Source organism: Perca flavescens, chromosome 8, assembly GCF_004354835.1.
Source record: "Perca flavescens isolate YP-PL-M2 chromosome 8, PFLA_1.0, whole genome shotgun sequence".
NCBI lineage: Eukaryota > Metazoa > Chordata > Actinopteri > Perciformes > Percidae > Perca > Perca flavescens.
In genome coordinates this window covers 15,281,331-15,308,272 of record NC_041338.1, presented here as the reverse complement: position 1 = coordinate 15,308,272, position 26,942 = coordinate 15,281,331, and the positions used below count along the sequence as shown (strand labels likewise).

The window sequence follows — 26,942 nt, the reverse complement described above, 5'->3', positions numbered from 1 at the left end:
AACAATGTAAAGTCAGCAATGTTCAGTAGTTATTTCTATGTTTTTGAAATTACTTTATATTCACATAGATAGAATATAGTCCTGTTAATATTTCAGTGTGAATGTTTCAGGGTTCCCCCGTTGCCTATGCTAATTGGCTACGCTTGTTAAATCTGCTCTCCCTATATAGTGACAACAACACTTTGACGAGCTGTCTTCAGTGACAAATACCCCACCTCCCCCCAACATCGTGCCGTTTGTCGGTTGAATTTTTAATAGGCTGCCAAAGACAGAGCGATCAGTTTTGTTTTTTTTCTTCATCAATACTCCACCGCATGTTCGTCCCCTTAAACAGAAAGATGAAGATGTTTTATCTTCAATAGCTTTTTGACTGATCTGTGAGAGATCTGAGGACCGTATGTAAAATGGGAAGGAGGGGGAGATCCCCTGGTAGTTAAAGTAAGATTTAAGTTAACGTTTTCTTATAGCTTCCCCGTTTTAAAAACTGAGGGATGGCAGTGAGGTATTGCGGTGTTTTTGTTCCTGTGCGTTCACAGAAGCACCGACCCTTGCTCCATGTCACAGAGAGTGACTTATCTAATAACCCAGCGTGTCCCCTTGCCATGTCATTTTGGACATGCTCACATTCTGGTGACGCCTGTGAGTGGAGCAGGGTTTAATTAGCTGATGTGTTAAAAAAATAAAAAATACACAACCAGTCTACACCAGCAAATATTATTATGTTATAATTGTTTATGGACAAGACAGTCTTTTCTTACATGCGCACACACAAACATAGAAATGCCTAAATTAATCAGTTAATTACAAGATGATTTTGTCTTCACTTCACTTGCTTCCTTTCTTTCACTTTCCCTTACTCCATCCTTGTGTTTGCCACTGTGGCTATAAGGTAGTTTCCATAGCAACCACCCAAGAATTGGGGGTAGGGGCTTTAGAGCTGAATCTGGCAGAGAAAGATGGTCTGCATTAGATAAGCCCTGTAGCGCGCGCTCTCTCTCTCGCTCTCTCTCGCTCTCTCTCGCTCTCTCTCTCTCTCTCTCCTATGTACATAATTAATGAAAAAACAGCAGCTAGTGGCAATATTTCAGAGATTTGTGCACCCTAACATTGGCATGGGCAATCTGACATCCACTTTGTCTGGGTGAGTTAGATCTCTGAAGTGTAACAAGGGCTTGCCAAGCACCCAGTCTGTTTCTAACTTAGAGGCTACCATAATTACCTGCCTGTGGCCAAACGCCTGGACAGGCTGCAGTAGGCGTTGAACTCCCTGCGCTCCCCTGGGGTAATTTATGGGGGTTAAGTACTCCTATGGCCCTTTACCAATTTCCAACCAGGCTCTTAGGGGTGAGAGAACAGGGGACTGATTCTGCTCAAATTGGGATGGGGATGTTGGGGGTAGGAGCAGCAGCACTGTGAACAGAGATTACTGTATCTCATCATACTCTTACAGCGTTGCTCTACCCTGACCCAAGGGGCTTCAATCTGAAAATCAGCCCTGGGTACAATCAATCATAGCCTGTAGGAAAGGGCACCCAATGTGTTTGCAGATACATACTATACATGCCCATAGCTTCTCTGTGTTCAGATGTGTCTAAAGATGAATGCTACTGAGCTTTAAATGGAGAATACTGTTCTAGAACTGTTTTTAAGCTGCATTTATTGATAGGTACACCAGAATGTAGTTGATTGTGGATGAGTTGGTGATTGATATATTGAATTAAATGACAGAAAGGACTGATAGATGTATGAATAGAAAGATAAATCAATGAAGATATCCAAGACCTTCTAGAGTGCTAACCTTTTCAGTTTCCCATGTTTCATTCCTTTTCCCCTCATCTCTTCATCTCCACACACTGTCATTTAAGGAGTCAATTCAAACACCAACAGCTATGTTTCCTCTAAATCAATCCTTCGGATAAATCACTTTCTAACCGTGGAGCATTCTCTTATTTCCAAATGGGTGAAAGACTGATCTCTTTCCATTTCAAAAAGAGAGTAAATTGCCTGTGGAATGTACGCTGTTGGCTGAATTTAATTAGTTTACAGTCCATATTTTTCTTCAAGAAATGCTAGCAGTACATTGGGGAAAGTGGTTAGGTTTGAGGTGACACATTATAGAGAAAACAGGGAGTGGAGAGCAATAGAAAATATGGAATACATAAATGGCCTGTGATTAAGGTTCATTGACAGTTCAAACCCAGAATCTTGTAGTTATATGGTTAGAAAGCTTAACAAACATGATGCCCTGAAGGAATGAGTGGATTTGTGAGTTGCAGCTTGAATTTAGTTTTATTTTTTTTTTTTTTTACATGTGAGATTACATTGGGCTGACAGACTGGTGATGCAAAGATAAAGGCTGTGACTGCAATCCTTTTTGTGCCATATCTGTCATGCTATATTGATCAGAGACAGACCATGTCTCACTCCCTCAAAACATATCTCCCTCCTTCCCTTTCTGTTTATATGCAACTCTAGGCTAAATCCATCTTCCTTTTACAAATAAACCTACTCAAATACTATACAAAGGAATGTTGATACTTAGCTTATTGTAACTGAGCTGTTTAGACTCTCAGGGGACTTGTATGGCTGTATAACAGCAGTTTGGAGTTAAGTAGGTTAAACTTCATAAATGGTCTAGTCTGAATTTGTTATATCATTAGTCTAGCTAATGGGCTCTGGAGAGGACCCTTAAGAGCCCTATTTGAGATTGGTTAGACTTTTCACAGTGAGAATGATGCCGTAGGAAAGGCTAAACGACTTAGCAGCCTAGCAGTCTTTCTTCACAGTCATGGGCCCATTTTCTTTAAGCAGCAAAGAAATGATAGCTGCGTGGACACAACATAAAGATCAGAGATAACCCATTGCCTAATTCAGAAGTGGTCATCCATCCATGTAAATCAATGTCAATTTAATTACGAAATAAAAATGTTGTTCGTTGCAAAATGGTAGCGAATGCCCAATGTACTTTTTGTGTTTTTTAATGTACAGGATAATAATCTATACTCATACATAATATTTGCGTGATTACATTATTTTTTCTTTCCCACAACACACATAACCACCACCCCCCTCCCGCTCGTCTAGCCACCCACCCAGACAAAAATCAAGAAAAGATGACACAGGAACTACTACAATGTTCAAGACCATACAACAAAATAATAACATAGACAGTAAACTATAGACCAAATAAACATACTGTACGTATAAGTGACAACACCATAAGCTCAACGTCACTCCCCAGCACAAAGCTTCTTAGGAGCCCTTCAGAAGTAACTTCCCCATTTTCCCGTGTAGACTCATAAATAATATAATTATGAATTATTATAATCTGTAAACTGTATCTGGCCCAAAGTGTGTGGTTTAGTGTTATTCATTGCTCCCTTTGATCGCAAAAACTGTTTTGGAGATTTTCAATGCTCTAGGCTGTAAAGATGAAATATTTCTTCTAGCTAACAGAAATAAAATGGGATTTTACCAGTAGGTTTTTAAGCAGCGCCTCTTTGGCCATAAAGTGAAACCACACACTTTTGAACCATTGCTAAAGCTGAGGTGTGAGCATAATTTGTACTTGCCGTGTGTGTGTGTGTGTGTGTGTGTGTGTGTGTGTGTGTGTGTGTGTGTGTGTGTGTGTGTGTGTGTGTGTGTGTGTGTGTGTGTGTGTGTGTGTGTGTGTGTGTGTGTGTGTGTGTGTGTGTGTGTGTGTGTGTGTGTGTGTGTGTGTGTGTGTGTGTGTGTGTGTGTGTGTGTGTGTGTGTGTGTGTGTGTGTGTGTGTGTGTGTGTGTGTGTGTGTGTGTGTGTGTGTGTGTGTGTGTGTGTGAGAGATAAATGTAGTATATTATGCATCCGGTCTTTTAGTCGGAGCCTATGTTTTCCTCTTCAGTTACACACAGATTGGTGGTCGTTATCACGTATCACATATCGCAGCATTGCTTGTCTCACTATACCACAGCTTTTGTGGGTAGTATATTGCATCTCTAGTCTCTACCATGTGAAAACATCCCTTTGGGACTAAAGAGAACAGGGATCTCTGGAAATTGAGTTTGGATTTCCCTGAGAGGCCTTACGTTTACCCTCATCCATCACCTCCCATTGCAGTTCTGTATTAATCACACCTTAAATCTATTGTTTAAGATTATTACTTTATCTGAAAGTTTTGTTTCACAACCTGGGGCAACATCTTTTAGTGTTGCCTAGTATACTGTACTTTAGGTTAGTATAGCTTTGTGCTCACCACCATCGCTTAGTTTGTAAATATGAGCTTTCCACTTTACAGAAAAGTCCAATGGGACAAGAAAGTATGCCTTTCAAAAATAGTTATTTTTGATAATTTGTGAAATCGACTAGATAGGCCTATGTGTTCTATTTTAGTACCCCAGTACAACAGTGTTATTTTGCAGTGATACTTACTGGCTCAGCCTGCAAGTTGATTTGCATGTTCAGCTTTGTTGCAGGATAATTAGGTCTACATTGAACTAAAGTAGCCCAGAATAAGCATGGAAGTGCACCTCTTTCTACCAGTGAGCGCAGGTGTTCATACATTCTTTCCACTTTGGTGGATATGCTTATTGGAGGGCTGCTGATTTTATGATTCTTTGATTTTGCAAGCCTGCTAGAGGTAGGGGGCTGGGGTGGAGTATATTAATAACTGTTGATTTCCTAATTGCGCTTTCAGTTTGAAACATTTTATTGTGAAATCATACCGTATTTGGTCAATTGTTAGAAATTGCAGGTTTTAGTCTCTTGGCAGATCAGTGGTGGTGCTGGATGATTTGAATATAAACAGCTCAGTCAGGGTCTGATATATCTTTGCTATTTTGGCCGATCCTTCGCTGCTCACGAAGTGGATACCTTTTGAAAAGTGATTAAGTGTGGCAGCCAACGCCTGTGAATTGTGCCTGGCCTTTCATTAAAGCTGATCAATATTGATTGAGGAACAACACCTTCCACACAGCTTGGGGAGAGTAGCGTAGAGCTTGCAGTCGATTTGGATTACTCCAAAACAAGATAGTGAATCAATAGTTGGCCGCTTTGAAAAGCATGGAAACCCATCCACTGCACTTCAAGAACCTATTCCAGCACAGCTGGGTTTTTGTATGATTTGTCAAGTTAAGAGGGGAGAAAATTGCACAATAGAAATTGATGTGAATGAGAATAATAATGGCTGTCGAAATTAGAGATGGCCCTATACCGTTTTTTGCTTCCCGATACCTGAACTTGCGATACCGAGTACCGATCCGATACCAGTGTGTCATATATTTTGTTATGTTTTAACAACTGTATACTGCGATCCCTGTATGGATGTGATATTATTTCTATCTTTGTTGTCGGTCTGGCTCAGGTTAAACTCTTTGTAAAAGATGAACAAACAATGAATTCCACAGAACTTTCTTTTATTATCCAGTTTGACAGTCCGTTATAATGGAAAAAGAACATAAATAAACTACTTTAACGTAGATTTTCATTAGGGCTTTATTATGTGGCATCGGATCGGTGCATAAACTCCAGTACTTCCCGATACCAGTGTTTTAGGCAGTACCATCTCTAGTCAAAATTTGTATCCATTCAATGACCACTGGTCAACTGATTAACTGTATTACTTTCCCTTCGTCTGTTTTTTAATTATTTGCTTAAAAACCATACAACAAAGACTTTCCCTTTTATTCCTCTAAACTCAGTTGCACGTATGGGGTGCCTAAACCAGTGCTAATGTTCTTACTGTATAAGTACCGCTCACCCTGTTTGCAGATGGAGGAGGGAAGTCGCAATGTGCGCCTGGGCACTCTCATTGCCCTCATGGTTGAGGAAGGGCAGGACTGGAAGCAGGTTGAGATTCCCGCTCCAGATGCTGCTGCTCCACCTGCTACAGATGCAGCCTCTGCCCCAGTTGTGCCCCCTGCCACAGCCTTTCCAGCTCCTCCACCAAAACCAGCCACGTCAGGACCGTGAGTGTCTCCTCCTTCCTTTTTAAATCACACACTGTATAGTTAAATCAAATGAATAAAATCTCTGCAGTCAATACAGGTCCGTACACTCACTTTCTTGCCTAATGTGGCCATAATGGAGAGTCACAACTTATTGGCAGCGCTGTTCGTGGAAATTTAAACCTACAATTTAGTCATTTTAACAGGATTTTGATTTGTATGCTGTTTCAGCCCCAAAACCAATAATGTTACCACACATAAAGCTTGATTTTCTTTATATTTCAAGCTTGTTGCTAAAGTACCCACCGTTAGAGTCTGCATATTGTTCTAGTGTTGTTAAAACATCTGATTAGCACATTAGCTAATACTAGTGACTAGTGCAATGTAAACATTTACATCAGGTCATGCTAGTTGGAATAAGTGATGAGAGCTGACAGCATTTCCAACATCTAGTCTGATGTTTTCTGATGTATGTTTTGTCTTGGTTGTTGTGTAGATATTATCAATGGACCACATTTTGTCCCTGTGACCACCATCATTTCACAGGCTGTGTGTCACTGAGGAGAGAGAGAGAGAGAGAGAGAGAGAGAGAGAGAGAGAGAGAGAGAGAGAGAGAGAGAGAGAGAGAGAGAGAGAGAGAGAGAGAGAGAGAGAGAGAGAGAGAGAGAGAGAGAGAGAGAGAGAGAGAGAGAGAGAATTTGCTGTAATTACGGTAATCGCTTTTTAAATTGAGACTTAAGCTTATAATAATGGATATTTAAATGCTAAATCATTTAACTTTGCAAAAGTGAAGAAACAAACAAACAAGGAAAGGTTCTGCTAAGAAACGGCTAGAAACTGTCTGACTTGAGAGCAGATTTTTGTCACCGTCCCCGGCTGCTGTCGCCTGCTCTCGTCTACTTTACAGGCGAGGCGCAGTTCATCTCCAACGAGCCGAGAGTTCAGTCGGCGGCAGGGCAGTCGGGACTCACCCGGAAATGGCGAGCGGAGTGAGGTGACGTGACTGGTCTCTCAAAATCTGACGAAAATCTTCTAAACTGACCTTTGTTGAGCTGAAATGAAGACAGATTCAGCAACTGCACGGCCTATTTCTCGCTTAAAATGTTTTCAGAGACATGTTTCAGTGAACTATCTTAGTACAATATGAGATCGTATTCTGAACGGCCGCCATGACAGTCTGGCACCCATGTGACGCGTTCGTCCAATCAGCTGCCGGTTTTCATTACTTGGGCAACAATACAGAGTAGCGCCGCCTGGTGTTATGGAGACGTATTACGTTTCTCAGCCGCCACATGAAGTAAACAAACACAGCTGCTTAATTTTTTTTAACGAGTAAAAAATTAACGCAAAAATTAACGCGTTAATTTTGACAGCCCTAATAAATAAATAAATAAATGGTCACCAGTGGGTGACCATTTATATACTATATATATATATATATATATATATATATATATATATATATATATATATATACACACACAGGAATGGGCTTTTTTTTTAAAGACGGGTCTTTTTTTATTTATTTATCATGTCAGCATTTTTAGGTATGCCTGTGTGGTATATTTTGTAGCGATGCTGTATGGAGAGGAATCCGCTGACACTGTTTCTTGATTATAAAAGTTTATTTACATCAAAGAATTCCGCATCAATTTACAAGCTAAGGCTATACATCGTTGTGCCCCTCCCCCACTGAATGACTTCTTCCAAAGAATTGAGACTGTTGGTAGTACAAGGGCCTCCACCAAAGGGGACTGTGTAATACCTTTTTAGGCGCACCACATTTGGACAAACTGTTTTGTCAGTAAAGGGAAATGAATATTGGAATAGCCTGCCCCCCACAATAAGGGACCGTCCCACATACATCAGTTTTAAAACTCATTTAAAATTCTGGCTTCTAGAAAACCAAAGCTGCACTCACTTTTAACTGCCTCACACATTTCACTATGTGTGACAATCACATGTTCTGTTGTATTTTGTCTTGACTGTTGTTTGTGTTTGTCTTGCCTCTCAGATTATGAGGGTGTTGCATGCTTGCTACTCTTTTTATGTTTTTTTTCTTTTTATGTATTTGCCTAGGGACAAAAGATGAAAATTAGCTATGGTGATAACTCTAGCATATTTACACTGTGTATATGTACTGATGTCCATTAATATGCACTGTCCCTATCTAAATACACAATAAAAAAAACACAATCAGTGATATCCTAAAGAGAGTCTGAAATACTTTAACATTTTGCTTGCCCAGGAGGTTTCTGAAGTACCCTTATGTCTGGTTTGATGTATAAATAAAACCAAAATAATTCATGTTAGACCTAACAAGCAAAAGTACAAAGTTTAAAACTTGAACTATTGTAAAATTGTGTCTTACTCTCTTTCTTCCCTGCCAGGTTACGTCTTAGTCCAGCAGCAAGACATATCCTGGACACCCATGGTATAGACCCAAAATTGGCCACACCCACTGGACCAAGAGGACTTATCACCAAGGAGTGAGTATAGGTCTAAGGCCTGTGGAGGCCTCCTTAATGCAATCCAGTAGGATACAGAACCTCTCTGCTTACTTAACAAACAAGCAGATATCATTTTTATTGGGCCCAGTCTGAGATTATACAAAACAGAACTATTTGACTTGTTCATGATGGAAATTTGGTTTTCTCGTAGAAGCTGTAATGATTTATAAAACCATTACAATGAACTATACAATCATTACAGCCTATTAAGGGCTTCTAATATGACCTTTTACATATTACTTTCTGTTTTTGGTCGGGGGGTTGCTTTATTTGTTTACACAAGTGATGTGTCAGCAGTAGGTGCTTGTTTAGCATAGTTATAGGCACAAGGGCACAGATTGGAGGGGCTGCCTTTGTGGCCACCGTAACACTGAAGCATCTCCTGAGGGGAAAAAGATGTCAGTCAAAGCAAGGCAGGTTATAGCTGCAGTGTAAGCAGTGTGAATTACATAAGTGAAAAATGTGACCAAGAGGTGGTAAAGATGTTAGGTACTTTAATCCTGTTATATGAGGATTTCACACTACAGAAAGCTATGAACACGCACATGCGCACACACACAGCTCTAATGATTACCTGCTGTCAAGGCTAGGATTGAATACTCTTGTTTCCCACCTAACACCCTGCTGGTGAATCTCATTAACTGCGGTCGCCATAGCAACCCAGTCTCCAGGACCCACTGGTGACCATAGTAACGCAGACCATATGTTTTCTGAGATTTGTGTCTTAGACAGTAATAGAGAAATCTATAAGCTTCATAACCAAACACAGTAAAGAATGATAACTCACAGAAATTGAGCGAAGCCTTAATGCATACCTTGTTGTAAATATAGCAGAATAGGTTAATTTAAAGCTGGATTTATAGTTAAAGCACTACAAGTCATAGGTTTACAAGCACCAGTCTTATCAATACCAATAACAAGTGTGTTAACAGCTGAGAAAGAGCATCTCCTATCACATGCCTCCTTATTTAGGCAGTTTAGAATAGTCCTTTTTGTTAATTTTTTTTTTTTCCTGTTTGTTTTTGTCTCTTGTTCCTTTTGGTATTTAGCTGTAATTAATTGTCTAGGTTAATGAACACGGGCATATCGTGTGCTGCCCGATTGTTTAATTAATAATGCAGTGTAATTCTATCCCAATGATTTGATTTGGCATGCTTGCTGAATTACCTCTCTTTGAACTAGAGATGTTCGGATACTGCCTAAAACGCTGGTATCGGGAAGTACTGGAGTTTATGCACCGATCCGATACCACGTAATAAAGCCCTAAAGAAAATCTACATTAAAGTAGTTTATTTATGTTCTTTTTCCTTTTTATAACTGACTGTCAAACTGGAGAATAAAAGAAAGTTCTGGGACATTCATTGTTTGTGTTTGTTCATGTTTCACAAAGAGTTTAACCTGAGCCAGACCGACAACAAAGATAGAAATCCTATCACATCCATACAGGGATAGTAGTATACAGCTGTTAAAACATAATGAAATACATGACACTCTGGTATCGGATCGGTACTCTGTATCGGCCAATACGCAAGTTCAGGTATCGGCAAAAAAGTGGTATCGGGACATCTCTACTTTGAACCATTTGTAGGACTCAAGATTTGGAGTCTCATCAATTAACTTACTGACACACCTAGACTACCTAATTAGCTACAAGACTCTTGACGCCAAGGGGGTTTAACAAAAATGAATGCACATTCTTCCTAAAGAGACCTTTCTGAAATGAATGATGTGCCTCAGACAAAAAACAGTATACAGAGCTTCACGTTTAAGGCACTGTCTAGCTTGGGAATGAAAGGGTTATTAGTTCTCTTTTTTTCATGTAGCTTTCCCATTTGGAAAAACCTGCCTTTGAGGGTGTTGAATATATAACTTCAGGAGTGGAAACTGATGAATAAAATGTTTATTAGTTGGGAAAACATCCGTATAAATCCATAATATGTACTGTATTGATGTCACCAATTACAAAAAGGAAACCTCCTTTTAAAATGTTCCCTTAAAGGAACACGCCGACTTATTGGGAATTTAGCTTATTCACCGTAACCCCAGAGTTAGACAAATCGATACATACCCTTCTCATCTCGGTGTGTGCTGTAATGCTGTCTGACGGCTCCAGCGGCATCAGGCCAGCACAGAACATGCAGGTGAATGGTTCCAGTAATCCTACTGCTCCGAATAAGTGACAAAATAACACCAACATGTTCCTATTTACATGTTGCGATTTATAGAGTCACAGCGTGTACAAAAAACAACGTAACATGAGACACAGCCATCTTCTAACTAAACAAACCGGGAACTATATTCTCAAGCGGAAGAATATAGTACTTGGGCGGAGTGATATGCTCGCAGCAAGCCTGTCTGAGAATATAGTTCCCGGTTTGTTTACTGTTAGAAGATGGCTGTGTCTCATGTTACATTGTTTTTTGTACACGCTGTGACTATACAAATCACAACATGTAAATAGGAACATGTTGGTGTTATTTTGTCACTTTTGTCACAATTGGGAGCAGTAGGCTAGTTGGAACCAGTTACCTGCAGGATCTGTGCTAGGCTAAGCTAATGCTGGAACCGTCAGACAGCGTTACAGCACGAACAGAGATGAGAAGGGTATGTATCGACTTGTCTTACTCTGGGGGTTACGGTGAATAAGCTAAATTCCCAATAAGTCGGCGTGTTCCTTTAATATTTGGCACATATTAAGTAGCCAATTGATGCAAACATTTGTGATGTAGTCTTTTCATTTTAGCTAGGGATGCACCAAATCCAGATTTTTGGGGTTCGGCCAAATACCGAATCCACTGGTTAAGATTCTGCCGAATCCGAATACTGAATCCTACTCCCATCCTCAGTCCATTAACGCAGTAAACACATTAATGAAGTAAACAACGTCCACCGCGTCTAACATAGTTAAATGTAACAACTTAATGTTGAATTCACACGCTCTTTTCACATTGTCGGAAAGCACATCGCTATCACCAGATGCGTGACAATATTGTTTGGCAAATTTTCGCTAACCAGTGTATGATGAAGGCATGTTGGGTGAGTGAAATTAGAAAGCTACCGAGCAGCAACCGACTGTTCGGTCGCTCCGCACATTTGCCGAGAAAACAGCTGACAGCCCGCGAGAGACACTGTCTGGTTAATACAAGTTTTTAGCTGTGACTGTCCTTCCTTTGCCGTACCTGGGGTTGCTGCGTTTTGGCTGCTGTCTGTGGATTCCTTCATGTGCGGCTTGTATTCTTTCGGTATGTATTGTTTAGGGACCTTGCCGCCGCGGGACAGGTCGGCATTGCGGGTTGGGCATGTGGCTCGGCTTGGGTTGCTTTCTTTTGGCTAGGGGTGCTGCTGGGCGGCGCTTTTTCTGCTCGCGAGTTCCATTTTCACTTTCTCACAGCCTACTGCATTGAACGGTCCACCTACGTAAACACCTTCCCATAATCAACGGCGGCGTCATTGCGTCGACCACCATAGCGCGCATAGTGCAAGTGTAGGGTTCGGTTCGGTGGAGTTTCAGCAGCAACCAACCCCGTCAAAAAGCCCAATATTCGGCCAAATCCTGGATTCGGTGCATCCCTAAATGTCCCAAAATAGCTGAACCTATAGGCTATAGCTTAGGTATGTTTTGAGACAGAAGAATTCTGTTCTTGTTGGAAACCAAGGGCCCTATCTTGCACTCAGCGCAATTGACTTTGTACACCGATGCATGTATCATTCCTATTTTGCACCCGACGCACATCGGCCTTTTCCCTCCACAGACGCACGTCCGCACATTCTTGGCCGTAATGTAGAGTGTGCACACCGTGCATACACTTTGCTTCTTTCATCTCACGGACCCAGCAGTTCCCATTTTTGCAAACCATACATAAATACAAGGAAAAATATGACCTGGTTTTACACAACATTTCCATGAATCATGAATCATGGATGTGTTGATGACATAAATGAGGAAATATTAGAGGACTTAAGGAGACGTGATGTTGAACTGCATGTGCCGATGCCACCCAAATGCCCAGCAGCAGCACGGGAGACGAGAGATAGAAGAGCTGCATTGTCTATAGTGAGGTAATCCTGGTCTAATGTTAGACTACATTGCAAAAATATCTCCATTCAGAAAAATCAATAGCAGACGTCTGTCTCCTCGGCCGTGAACCCCTCCTTGCATGCGCCCATGGATGTATTAAGAGTGTGCGCCTAGCAAATCCGCCATTATAATAGCAGTCCGCCATGGAACAAGCGCGCCTGCTTTTAAAGGGAATGTGAGATAACGCTCTGATTGGTTTATTACACCTTATGCCCAAACCACACCTATGAGTAATGTAGCTACTTCAGACCAACCCATTTTAGATTTGCGTCGGGCGCAAGAGTCATTTATCCCACCGCTATAATAGCAACAGCGCCCGAGATCCGCCCACAAAGCTACTTGCGTTTGGCGTTTGATACTTGCGTTTCAGATCATTAAAATAGGGCCCCAAATCTCGAGAGAATAGCTTCACCTTGGGTTAGTTCCTCCAAGAGAGGGCAGAATAGACCCAATTTCCCTTCCTTTGTCCTTTTTGGTTCATCAGATAAGACTGAAAAGAGGATACCCCTCCCATTCCACCCTCGGCTCTAGTGAGGCCCCTCTATAGTGGGCATGAATAACAAGAGGTCACGCAACCCAGGGATGAGATCATAGCATGTTACATAATCCCCAGCGAGGTTTAAAAACAGATTGGGTACAAAGAAACACATTTCTATTACTACTTTTTTTTTTTTGCCCTCTTTTAGTGTTAACTAAGAGGCAAGGCACGCACTGTGGTGGGTAAAGGTTTCAATTATATTTATTCCACCATTCCCAGGCTCTTCTGATTTCACGTATTAAGCATGACTTTAAAAACACAATACACATTTTGAAACTTCCAACAAGGAAGCCCATTAACTGCAAGCCATCAACCTCTTGTAGCCAGCTTGTGGCCAACAGAATGGGTTACTGTTGGCTACAAGCAGCTGTTTTGGTTGTGCTTGTGTTAGTTTGAAATAACTAAGTCTCTCTTAAATGTAAAACGTCAGTAGTTGCATATCCAGTTGATGCTTTCTAGGCAACATACTGTATCTAAAATAAATAAATGTTCTTTAGTAGACAAACCGGGATGTCTAATTTTCACTTTCACAAGTTTAAAACTGCGAATGGAAACCCTCACAAAAGAGGGTTAAATAGCAATGGGGACTGGCTCAAACGAGTAGTTTTGTTCGACCTTGACCAACACAGGTATTCATTAACAAAGAGCTTTTCTGATCAATGACTCTCTGGCATGTACAGCACCAGAGCTGTGCTGAAATAAAAACTAGATTAAAAAACATGTAAGTTATAGGTAAAACCCAATGTAACCGTATTGACTTATACCTAATGCTGTTTAGAAAGGACTGTAGAAAAGAATTTTACTGCCTTGTAGTTGTAGTCATATTGTGTTGTTGCTTGTGAAGTCTTGCAAAATTACATCAAAAGCAACACTTTGACTGCGAAAATAACTGCCAATTTCCGCATTGGTAGGTTGATGATTTGGACCCATTCTTATTAATTTTTTTTTTGCTATGCAAGTGTGTTGAAGGTGAACTTACTGTGTATGTGTGATGGTTCACTAGGATTTTCACTAATGTGTGCATCTTCTCAAATGACCAGTTGGTCTACAACATAGTCCTCTTTTACATTGGGCTCAATTTCAGCCATAATGGGCTGCTTAAATTGCCTGAAGACCCTTTCTCCTATCTAAGCCTGTCCTAGGTGGCAGTAGAAGACCGTTTATTTGTTTGTGTGCCGATGTGCATGGGAGCGCTGCCTCGTTCCCTTTTTAATATTCTACTCAACCTCTCCCAGTCTTTTAGGGGCTTTTTTTGCCTTCACTGTCAGTAGGGCTGTAAATGGTCAGTGTGAAAAGTACATGCCAACCAGCTACAGAAATGGTATCTATGGCGTCATCGTCAAGTGTCCACTGTAGGCTGCTGTTGACTTTACTTCCTCTTGAATTTATACAGGATACTCCTAATACATTCTCACTGGCAAATGTTGTGGGTTTTTAAAAACTTAGCATTTTTTTTTGTATGTTGTCCAATTTCATGCGTATATTTGCTAGCTCTGTGTTTGTACAAACATTCACATTTTAAGTCCCATATAACTTCTGTGCTGTACTTTCTTTTTCCTTTTCATTTTCACGTGGTGATCTGTAATTATTAGTCAATGTGGTCCTCTCAGGTTAGCTGGGGGATTTCCAAGTTGCCTCAGTCTCTCCACAAACAAATACTCCTATCAGGGGGAGAGAGAGAAGAGGAGGAGCTAGTGTGCTAGAGGAAATAAAAAGATACAGCTCAGAGAGGGACATGAAGAAAATAGCTGTGGGGCCCAGACTGTTCCCGGCTACATGTTGAGGTCAGAGGCAGCTGGTCCAGACAAAAGACTGGATGTGTGTGGGTAGGTGGACCCCTGTGCACTGAACTGGAACCAGAGAGCTTCAAGCAGGCGCACCTGATACCTGCCCCTCCCACCTCTTTCAAAGCTTTGACCAAAATTAATGGGTGAAAAAAATAATCCTTCAATCTTTCAGTACAGTGTGATTCCCTTTTTTCTTTACCTTTTCTCTTTTCTCTGTCTATCACTACTCAGTGTAGCAGTCTGCAGGATCCTGACCCAAATCATATTGTCACTTCCCCTTCTACCTTCATTAAACAGCAGTGATTTTAAGTGTATTAGAAATATAATGTATGTGGGAAATGTAGCAGTAGAAGATCTCTTATTCTGAGAAACGCCCCCTCTCCTCTCTAACAGGCCAATCTAATATAATTGATTTAATGAAAGAGTAATGATTCTTGCCTTTTTTCTCTTCTACTTTTAAGGTAAAAATAGTCCCTCAAGTTAGCTGTGTAAAGATCTATAATGATTCTCATGACGCCCATCCACTGGAGGATAACCGACGGTTACCTCTCTCTACAAGCCTGATACAGTAAAACTAGCAGAGTGCTACTTATACAGTCAGCTTGCCAAATGAGAGCATACAGTATGGGTGAATAATACCTCATTGTACTATCATAAGCTATGCCAGTATTGTTTCATACAATTCTAATTTCATCTATTATGGCCAAAACACTTTTCACACAGAAGAAAATTAACTTTTTGACACTAGAAGTTAATTAATTCAGAATAAGTTCAGAAATAAAGAAAAACAGGACAAAAAGGAAGAAGTTTGCCCGAGGCTTGAAATAGCATAGGTCATCCGTTTAGCAGACGCATACTGGGAATCAGTGTCGTTCACATGTGTACTTCAACAAAGATTGACCTAAATAAAATTGACTCAAATGCTTTATTGCAGTTGCAAAATATTTCACAAGAGGCTAGGATGCATTTGTTCCCATGTAAGTGTGAATGAACATGTGTTAATATCTTGAATATTTAATCTTATCTGGACATAATATTCTTTGTGAGCCAGTGCTCTAATGTGTTTAGTGTTGAAGCGTGTCAGTTTGCGTTGACTACCATAGTGGTTTAGTGGTTTAATAACAGCTTATTGCCCCATTTCACCCCCACCACTCCTCCTCTCCCTCTGTCTCATTATGGAAAATAGCAAGTGACCAACTCACAAGTGTAACTCCAGAGTTGCTCCTGTTTACTATGGAACAGTGTTTAAAGAATGCCAACCTAGACGTAGATTAATACCAATCATAAGTGAAGCCTATACACAGGAATTCCTTTTCGATTGGGCAACATCAATGCAGATGTGTGATCAGAAAGTGGGCAGTTATTCCGTATTTGGGTTTCGGGTCAGACTTGTCCGATTTTTGTGGAAATGATTGTACACATTTCATTGCATGAAAATATTCAAATGACTATGTAAAACAATGCCTGCATATTATCATTTCTACTTTAACAGAGATGCATTAAATCTCTTGAAGACTTCTCCTGCCCCCAAAGCATCCCCAACCGTGGCTGCCCCAGCTGCCCTGAGTCCTGTCCTCACCCCGGCAGCTGCCCCTCCACCCCCAGGCAGCAGACCCAACATACCTCCTCTGTCTGTACCAGGGAAACCAGGAGCACCGGTGAGCACTCCTCACCCAATCTCTCTCTCACAAACACACTTCCTCATCCCGTTGTCGGTTTTGTGACAGTGCTAGGAAACTACAAGATGTCATCCGCCACAGACACTTCACATCTTCCAACGTTTGGCTTGTCATTCATAGTTTTTGGTGTCACAGTCCTGTAGTCATATATTAAATTAATGATAGCTCAATTTCTTTTTGTGTGCCTACCACAAGCATCCAACAAACGGGTCATATATTTATTTACAAATTCCATTCTTGTCAGTTATTTTTGCACCATATTAAATGTTATTTTCTGTGTTTGTGCGCTGTAAAATATGACCTATTGATTACATTACATTGTTAACCCCATGCATTTTTGAGTAACTGATAGCAGAGATATGTCCGACTATCTCCCCCCCCCCCTTTTCCTGCATGCATGTCCCTCTCAAAATGCCCTTTTCTCCTCATTAATTTATTTACCTCCCACTCCCTCCACTTGTCCTCCTCAGGGCACTTTTACAGAGATCCCAGCCACAAATGTCCGCCGTGTGATTGCTCAAAGACTAACGCAATCGAAGACCACCATCCCCCACGCGTATGCCTCAGTTGACTGCGACATGGCTGCCGTCATGCATCTCCGCAAAGACTTGGCCAAAGGTAACGACGCACAACTTTGAGGGAGTGTGTACACACAGGCACTTTTTTTTTTTTTTTACATGCACGTTAGTGTCATGTCCTTAAGTGAATGTCCGACAGTAACATTTGGAAGGATACTTTTCCATGAAGAAGTGGATTTCAGGGTTTTCACATGACTGCTCACTTGACAAAGAGGACAGTCTTTTTTTTTTTTTTTTTTTTTTTTTTTTTTATTATTATTATTGAAAGAAGCTCTGGTACATGTTGTCTCAGGGTGGTCATGTACCTCTGGTTCAAACCAACATCTCTCTCCCCCTGTGTCTACAAATAACTCGGCATGGTATTCTGAGGGAGAGTTCACATGTTGTAAGGGTTCTGATGAACGTTCAAACAAGGCCAAACGCCTCCAGAGGGCTGAATAGTGGAGGAAACATCCATATCTGACACTGATCATATCTGCTCTTTCTTCAGACCGCACATCACAATGTAAGGCTGAAAGGCACCCTCAGTTTGTCATGCACATAGTTGCTCTAATCTATAATTTGTCACATTTGACTAACTGGGTGTCTAGCTTGAAATGGCTCGCACCAATTCATAAAGCAAATATCCGCAAACAATAACAAAATTTGGTATAAATGGAAATGGTTTTCATTGCCAAATTGGGCCAGAGGTGTAACGTGGATGTGGGGGTGGCAATGGTAGAGACTCTGGAAAAGCATTAAAGGCCACTGGAGAAATAAAATATATGTGTGAAGGCAATGTGAGGTAATGGAAAATAAATTGGTCCATACATACGATATCAGTAAAGTAGGTACTGTATGGATGGATTGAGAGCTTAAGTATTTGGAGAATAAATGCTGCTCTTTTACTTTCTCAGCCTCACAGACATCTCTAGCAACGGCTGTGGAGCTAACCACAGCTTCTTGTGCAACCGCTATCACCATGTGTGTGTGTGTGTGTGTGTGTGATTAAGGTAAAGAAAGATTTACACCACAACCAGAGAAAGGGAACAATGTTCATGTGTCGCAACAGTCACTCAGCATATTGCTACATTCAGCCAAGAAAATTCAGCCAAGAAACTATCCTTAACGGCTGCTTTTCATGGATTCTTAAAATGTAACATCTGCTTACTTTGGGCCATTTTTATGTTGATATAGCAAGAGTGCCTCATCAATTTCCTATTTTAAAACATTTAGTTCCACACACTATCACATAATTGGCTTTATTTAGCTTAACTTTGCCTAGCTGTCAAACAAACAGTAAATCTCTCTGGGTGCTGTCTCTGTGATGGAGGAAATGGGACGGCCATTCCAAACCTATTAGAGAGGTTGTGTGTGTACCGAGGGATTCTCTCCCCGGTTGTTTTTGCGGCATCTCATTGTTCAGGAGCAGCGCGATTTCACGGTTAGCTCGTTAATCATCCCGCTCACAGCATTCATAACTGTCTGGTACTGCACTAATGGACATTCGTACAAGTTGGCAGTGATGCCAGGCCAAGGCCGCCTGGCCCGCTGGTGTGACACTGGGAGAGGAGAGTGTAGCAAATCCTAGTGACTGGGTCATATAGAGAGTAGTCTCACATTGCCAAACCTATCTCAACAGCGCTGTGTCAGCGCTGGGGTATGGTCTGGCTACACCACCTATCTATTTTGGGATCGAGAAAAAAAACGCTCTTGCATGTTTGTATTACTTTAAACCAATTTGACCGGGGAGGCTAACCCCTGTATGCAGTAACGGTGCTCTTGCAAAAATAGATAGCGGAAGGGGGAGTTACATTGCGCCAGATGTCAAGCTTTATCCTGGCAATGTACATCCGTTGAGCCAGACTATATAGAGAGAGAGTGTCTCTGAGTGTGTCTCTGAGTTCCCAACTCGGAAATCCGACTTCAGGGTGTGTATTTCCAACTTAGAACTTGGAATTTCCGAGTACAAATGGAACGCACCATAAGAAATATAGGAGGTCCCCCCCCCCCCTTATTTGCCATTTGCAAAAGTGTCCCACTTCACAGGTCCTGTGCAGAATAGATGGCCATATGTCCGTTAGTTGCTGGAATCAGGCTCACAGACTTTCTTCTTTGTCTTTTCAGAACAAATCAAAGTGTCAGTTAATGATTTCATTATCAAGGCAGCTGCTGTTACACTTAAAGTAAGTATAGTTTATAATCACTTATTTTGTCAATTGTTCATTTAACCGTTTTTTCTTTATGTATCCCCTGAAAAACCATGTGTATTATAAAAATACACATAGTTTTTCAACTTATATGCCTACAAGTAGCTGGACTTTTATTTATTTCACTGCTTAACACAGCCTCCACACACACACACACACACACACACACACACACACACACACACACACACACACACAGCGCTCTGTAGTTCATACTGTTACTTCTGCAACAAGGTCTCTCTGTTGTCCTCGCTGCTATCTTATACAGATGGTGAATCAACTGGTTGCCATGCCATTATAAGACGAGACTAAATGTTTACTCAGACTGTGTTCATTCTCTTCTCTTTTTTTTTTTTTTTTTTTTTTTGACATTCTGAGGAAACTCTTAAACCATCCATCTCCCTAAGCAGCTTTAGAAAACACAAAATGGATGCTGTAAAGAAAGATACTGTTTCATTTGAGGATAGAACAGATATAAATGGAGAAAAATCGATCCGGTGCTCTTGTAATTTAGTTATTCCAGCCAGGAATGTCTCTGCAACATCTAATAGGAACATCCTATCATCTGGGAATATTACATGGAATATTGTATCTGCTTTAGTGAATTTGTGTTGCCTTAAGCATTAACATGTGTCATGGGTGCTGGACATTGTACAATGCACACTGTATGCAACGCTGCTATATAAGGATCAAGCAGCAGCTGAGAAACCTGGCTGTTTGGTGTTACAGTAAATGTGAGGAATGTGGAACATTTCCCAGTTAATGTTAGTGTAAAATACCAAAACACTGCATGGCTCTCTAATAGTCTGGACACTATGTCCCACATGGTCAAAATTCCTCTGGATTGGCTTCTACACTTGACTGAGATATGCAATTCACTTGTGTAACACTGTTAACATCAGAAAATTACCAAAAGCAACTGTACTTTGACCAGAGTTTACCTGAACGCACCAGGAAGCGGCATCTGAAGCCAGTGTTTTACTTTTCACAACAAATGTTGTGTCATGTTTTCCGCTGTACTTTTTGTAGACTGATGAAACTTTGCTGTGTTCATACACCAATAATTCAGCATAAATATTTTGTTATTGAGGCTCCACCACAGCAGATTCATCAAGATCAAGATTATTCAGATATATCAGATTATCCATGCATAGATATCTACAGTTTCTTTATATATGCAGTAAAACTGTTTTTAGATGTGCTGGCCAGCTAGCAAGTCTATACATTCTCAACCAAATTGATTAATGAATTTTCCACATTTACTGTAATATAATGCTTTTCTTATCATAATTGATTTATTGACATGCTACCAGTCTTATTATAGAAAATGACATATTTTTGGTATAGTTGGGTAGTATCAGACTTTGATTTGTATCTTCACACCCATGAACTGCATGGAAGCACCCTGTAACCAAAGGAGCCAGGTTTTATATCTCTATTTGTCTAGTTATTTTTCACTGTAAAAGCTGTCAAAACCTGTGCTGACCTCTGGTTTTCTATCCTAGGAGATGCCAGAAGTGAATGTGACCTGGTCTGGTGAAGGACCCCGCGCACTTGATTCAATTCACATTTCAATCGCAGTGGCGACTGACAAAGGCCTCATTACCCCCATCATCAAGGATGCTGCAAACAAAGGAGTCCAGGAGATCTCAGCTAATGCTAAGGTAAACATTATTATTGTAATGTCGTGGTATGTTCTCAGTCTGTATCCATGACGTTCCACTTCCGGGATTGTTCTGGTGCCGCCGGAAATTCTGCAGGATGTCCCTCTTTTCGGCCGGATGTCCGTTACCTTCCGCTTTCTTTGTGTTGGAATTTTAAACTCCGGTGGATTCATGAGCACTATGGTTAACTCCTCCTCAGATCTCTGCAGGGTAAATCCAGACAACTAGCTAGACTATCTGTCAAATCTGAGTTTTCTGTTGTACGACTAAAACAACTTTTGAACGTACACGTTTCACCAAAACAAGTTCCTTCCCCGAGGCTATTTTGCAGCGGCACGGTGGCTTCGTCCGGCGCTTGGTGCCACCCGTTCCGATTGTGATTGGTTTAAAGAAATGCCAATAAACCAGAGCACGATTTTCTCCCATCCCGGATGCTGTGTGCACTAGCCAGACCCTCCTCCGCCTTGCTGTGGAGGAAGGTCTGGCAATGCGAGACTAGTTATGAGATAACCTTGTTGTGAGAGTTGTCCCCGAAAGCCTTCTTGCAAGGGCATTTTTCACATACTTTCTTTGCTGTTGGTTGATTAACGTCAAGCTTTGCGGGGGCGTTCAGTGTATCGCTTCAGGTCACAGTTTTGCTGTTGATTTGTACGTGGGAAGGGAGTTGAGACTTGACTGCAGCCCAGCTGTATGGGAAAAACAAACTGTGTATGCATCTGTAGAGTTGTGCTCGCTTTCTGGCTAGAACTTTGTTGCATACACAGTTTTTTTTTTTTTTTTATATTCATCCGATCATGTAGAGTAGAAATATCAGTGTCAGATCAAGACAGATCTGATGAAATATAGATAACTGAGTAGATTTGGGATAGTTAGAATTTTGGTTTGTTAGGCTGCGGGTGTCAGCTGTCACTGGCCGCAGATGGAAAGCAAAGCAGCAAGGGTCAGCACTTTCTCTTGCTCACAGTCAGCAGCTGGGGACAGGTATTTATTCACAAACATAAATGTGCTCTCAAAACCTGATTTGCATCTCACTTTTTTTCTCATTAAACACACACACACACAAACACACACAAATCAAATGGATTATTTTTCAAGATCAGGTTAATGGGCCTAATGTCTCTCACCAGCAGTGACCAGGTGTAATATTCCTAAATGTGCATGGCACATATGTATGCCTGTTTTGTCTCAGTGAAGACATGATGTCTGATTCAACAGCTGTTAGCAACAAAACATGGAAGACTCATGACTGTTTCCACAAGTGTTGTCAAACTGGAAGACGTCCTCTCTACCTAATGACACAATATTATCCTGACAATGTTGACATCACATTTCAGACTCAGCAGCTGTAATAGTAGTTTGCTGTGACAGTGGCAGAAGTAGTATTATTGGTATGATAGTATTTGTAGTGGTGACAGTAGCAATTTCAACTTGGGAGGGGTGAGACTGTGTGATGATGTGTGGTAGTTTTTGGGGAATACACATACACAGCATGTCTGCGAGTGTCAGTGAGAATTGTTGAGGGAAGAAGTGAATGTGTAATTAGGATATAGACATACTTCTACTCAGATTCCTGCATTTATGACTATGCGGTTATGGAGTAAAGCCATGCAAAACAAATATCACAATATATGCGATTGCTTCAGCCCGTGTGGTGTTGTCTGTTTGTCTGAGTGCACTAACGTCAATACTGTGAGACTTAGCTAAACTAGCTGTGAGTTTGGTGCTTTACTGCTGATGGAAACGGCGTGATGCCTCAACATGTGGTTGTATAGTTTTCATGAAGAATTTCATTACAATTCAACACTCCTTGCTCAATTTACACATTTGTTTTTCATGAAATCTTTTTGAGTGCCATATTTTTCCTTGTTTATTATCTAATATCACACAAGTGTTGGGGTGCAGTACTATGCAGTTTAATGGGTATTTTGATTTGGTATCATTGTAAGTGTTCTGTATTATGCATTTGGATGGTGTCAGATTTTTTGGGGGGGGATTTATGGTATTATTGAGAGCCAGGTTTGCAGACATTGCTTATTCTCAAGCAAATTAAGAAGTAATGTTTTATATTAGTTGATGCATCAGTTACCGTTTACACTTTTGTTGTTTTCCGACAATCCAGCAGCAAGTTATGTAAATCTGTGAATCAAGTTATTTTGGGAAAATAGGTTGGTTTAACTTACCCTTGTTGGTAACACTTCATAATAACTACACACTGTGAAGCATTGGTTAAGTATCACAAGCACTGTGCATGTGTAAATTGTTTTGCAGGTAAAATTTTAAGTTTGGAGAATATTTTAGAGAAAATCCCGCACACTGACCATTACGCAAGCAATAATTTATTTAGAAGTAAAATAGAATGTTTCGGTCTCAGACCTTCATCAAATTTGGAGAATAAAAATTCTTCTGATCTTTATCTTTTGAAATGCAGTGTTAGTAACATTAGTTTGCCCCTATGGTGAGCCCGAGAGGAAAGATAGTGTTCTATGGTATTTTTGTCATGTAGGTTGTATTTTATTAAACAATTTTGATAAATATTGAAGTACATAATAATCAAATCACTGCAGGAGAATGTTACATCGCTAGTGCACATACACATACAGTACAACAGCTGCATGGTCTCCCATTGAAATTAACATGTGGTTTGAATGAAGCTAAGAGAGGTCACTGCTGGCTATTAATGTTATGGCGTTGAAAATCAGACTGTTTTTGCACTAAGAGCTCTTATCTCAAATGTGCTCACCCTATCCCACTTTGTCTCACAATCCTGTGAGTCATTCTCAACTTTCTGTGTTGGTTGTTTCCCCGCATTAACCTTTAAGTACATTTCCATTTGAATACAGTTCATGTTGAGTACAGACATGGTGGCCATCCAGCAGTCTCAACTGAGAGAACAAGCTTTTAAAAAGAGCTGTTCAATGATTGCTTTTCACCAGTAACCTCGTTATTCTAGCAGGGTCTATCTAGAAGTATGATGAAGCCTGTATAGTAAACAGATTTACAGGCGCATACTTGATCTGTGATCCTATGACATGCTGCTTTTTGGATACTTTTCTATAGGCCTCAGTGGTCCCCTAATACTGTATCTGAAGTCTCTTTCCCGAAATTCAATTGTAATCACTTAGGTAAATCCCGGACATCTACTACCATCATCATGTCAAAATGTCATTTTGTCCAATACTATAACGCATGACCAAATTTCTGCAAAACTAATAATATTCCCATCAACCTCAGCGTTGTGTTAGTGTGTTGGCATGAAAACATGCTAAAGTAAGATGGCGAACATGTTAAACATTACACCTGCTTAACATTAGCATTTTAGCTTTGTCATTTTGAGAATTTTAGCATGCTGACATTAGCATTAAGCGCAATGCACTGATGTGCCTAAGAGCTGCTAGCATGCCTCTAAACTCTTAGTCTTAGTAAAGCACATTCCAGTTATATTTTTAAATCTAAAACACCATTTACACTATTTTACTACTTGGTTTTATTATTGAAGTACTGTTAAGCAAATTATGAAATGACAGCGCTTCCCTGATAGTTTCAGAGTGTGGTATTGAACAGCATTTAGTCAATACTGTGTGCGTGTGCTTATGTCTTTATTCACATGGACAAATCGGGAGCTCTGTTGACATCTCACGTGTATTTCTAATGATTTGACACTGTATCATGCATCCTGTCTAAGAATCAGCTTGGATCTCCTCTTCTCTGACACTTAGCTTAAGAGTTTGAGTGACATGTAATGTTTCCATAGGCACTGGCCCAGAAAGCTCGAGATGGGAAACTTCTACCTGAGGAGTACCAGGGAGGCTCATTCAGGTAAACTAAGACACACATCTCTTGGGTAAAGAAGAGGTTGTATAGACAATCACAACATTATAAAACCTATGGTTATTTTCCAGTCTTTCCTTTTCAATATTTATTAGAACTGTCAATTTTTTCTATTCTACACCTAATTCTATCTCACAATTTCCTTTTGTAGCTCAACAGTAAGATAGCCATCATAAATTTCCGCTATGATGACTTAAATCCGGTTTCTTAGAGAGTCAATATATTATGCATATTCTACATCTCAGGCGGGCCTGAACTGAATGTGGACTTGGGCGACAAGTACCATCAGTTACTGTGAATCAATTGCAGAAAAGAGGAAGGGAGGCTTTTCAACTCATTAGAATTAATGGTGTCATTTAGACATAAATGGGGTTTCTGTGTCAGGCAGGAGCGATGAATTCCAATGGAGATGCACCCTCTTTGTCCTCCTGAGGATATATGTGTACGCCCTTCCTCTATTCGTTTTTCCATCCCCCTGAGCTAGGATTCTCATTAAGGCAAACAGCAAACTGCCCTCGGGTCAGTCTTGCTCACCATACACAACATTAAAGGAGGGATTTGGAGGCCGGTGCTGCTGCTGTATTAATCTTTACAGATCAGTCTTCCATTTTGTAAAATAAGATGTTCACAGCCAATCACCAATCATTTAGAGCCACCATTATGCCCGCTTAGTTGATTTTTATGCATTTTGTCCCCCCCTGAGTTTGACTAATGATGCAATATGTGTACTGTCTTTTCTCTCTTCCTATCCCTTTCCTCCCTCCCTTCTCCTTTCCTCTCACTTGCAGTATATCTAACCTGGGGATGTTCTGTATCAGTGGCTTCAGCGCTGTGATCAACCCTCCTCAGGCGTGCATCCTCGCCGTCGGGACCTCCAGGTCCGAGCTGCGACTGTGCGAGGATGACCAGACCCTGCGCACCCATCAACTGATGACGGTTACACTGTCCAGTGACGGGCGACTAGTGGATGACGAATTAGCCTCACGATTTCTAGATAAATTCCGCGGCAACCTAGAAAAACCGCAACGCATGGTCCTAGCCTGATAAAACAAAGTGAGATTGCTGAATGAAAGGGATTGGAAGGACAAACACCTGCATGACAAAGCCTGTCTCGTGCTTTCACAACCAGAGAGCTCCTGTTCGTGCTTGGACTAAGGATTACAAAGTAGGCTTGTGTAGTATAAACTTGTGCTTGGTTCTGATAGAAAAACACCAGGCTTTGTGATGGAGGAGTTAAACTGGGCTTCTGCTGGAGTGGTAGAGGATTCTAGCAGTGGTGCCAAATATTAAGACAGTAACGTGTGTGTGTGTGTGTGTGTGTGTGTGTGTGTGTGTGTGTGTGTGTGTGTGTGTGTGTGTGTGTGTGTGTGTGTGTGTGTGTGTGTGTGTGTGTGTGTATAAAGTGGTTACTCCACTTTACTTACTTCAAGCTTGTTTCAATCCCAGTGCGTCTACTCAGTGTCATTATAAATAGACATGCAAGTAGTACTGCAAAAACAAAAAAAGATATTCATCGCTTAGCAGGAGTGGCAATGCGGTTTTCGATCAGGGTAAACCTGCATGAACCATTAACTGTTGTTGTGAAATTCTTTGTTGTTAACACATTATTTAAACACTTATTTAAAGCAGATGTAACGTCCCTGAAAACTAATCTTCCAAGTCCATGTGTATATAAAATAAATCCAAGCACTTAGGTTTTGGTTTCCTTAGATGCCAATAAAACACATTGTTCAACCTTGAAATGTCTGTGCGCTTCATTAGAACATGTTTCTCCCCACCCTCATGTACACAGCTACCAGGAAAACCACAGACGTGTGCGTCTGTTTCTATTTAATTAGAATCTAAAGAGATAACATAATATTTCATAGAAGCCAATTAGGAGAATTTGCTGGGCTTAGTATACAGGTCAGTCTCTGCTGGCAGATGTTAATCTTTGCTTTAAGCGTGGGCAGAACAGCTGTTTATGTATCAGCACCAGACGTGCAGAGCTTATCCTACATATGCATGAACAGGGTTTAGTATTTGTAAGAAAGAAGCTGGCGAAATGAAATGGGGAATGTTGCGATCTCCGACTTTCTCGTGTCCCCAGCTTAGATTTCCATTTTACACATCACACACTCTGCTACAAGGGCAGCGTCTACAATGAGAATGAGTGTAGTCAATGTAGTT

General features: G+C 40.8%; 1 protein-coding gene across 1 annotated transcript in view; it reads left to right on the top strand.

Annotated features, from left to right (window-relative positions):
* pdhx (pyruvate dehydrogenase complex component X) overlaps nucleotides 1–26,507 on the top strand; it is a 32,507-nt gene extending 6,000 nt beyond the window's left edge. Inside the window, exons 4-11 of the mRNA XM_028586344.1 lie at nucleotides 5,747–5,943; nucleotides 8,313–8,411; nucleotides 16,328–16,493; nucleotides 16,985–17,132; nucleotides 19,199–19,257; nucleotides 20,787–20,945; nucleotides 24,697–24,761; nucleotides 25,562–26,507. Of these exons, the coding sequence (XP_028442145.1) occupies nucleotides 5,747–5,943; nucleotides 8,313–8,411; nucleotides 16,328–16,493; nucleotides 16,985–17,132; nucleotides 19,199–19,257; nucleotides 20,787–20,945; nucleotides 24,697–24,761; nucleotides 25,562–25,817 (1,149 nt within the window). The 3' untranslated portion in view covers nucleotides 25,818–26,507. The remainder of the gene's footprint in view (nucleotides 1–5,746; nucleotides 5,944–8,312; nucleotides 8,412–16,327; nucleotides 16,494–16,984; nucleotides 17,133–19,198; nucleotides 19,258–20,786; nucleotides 20,946–24,696; nucleotides 24,762–25,561) is intronic.
* Nucleotides 26,508–26,942: the final 435 nt, after the last annotated feature.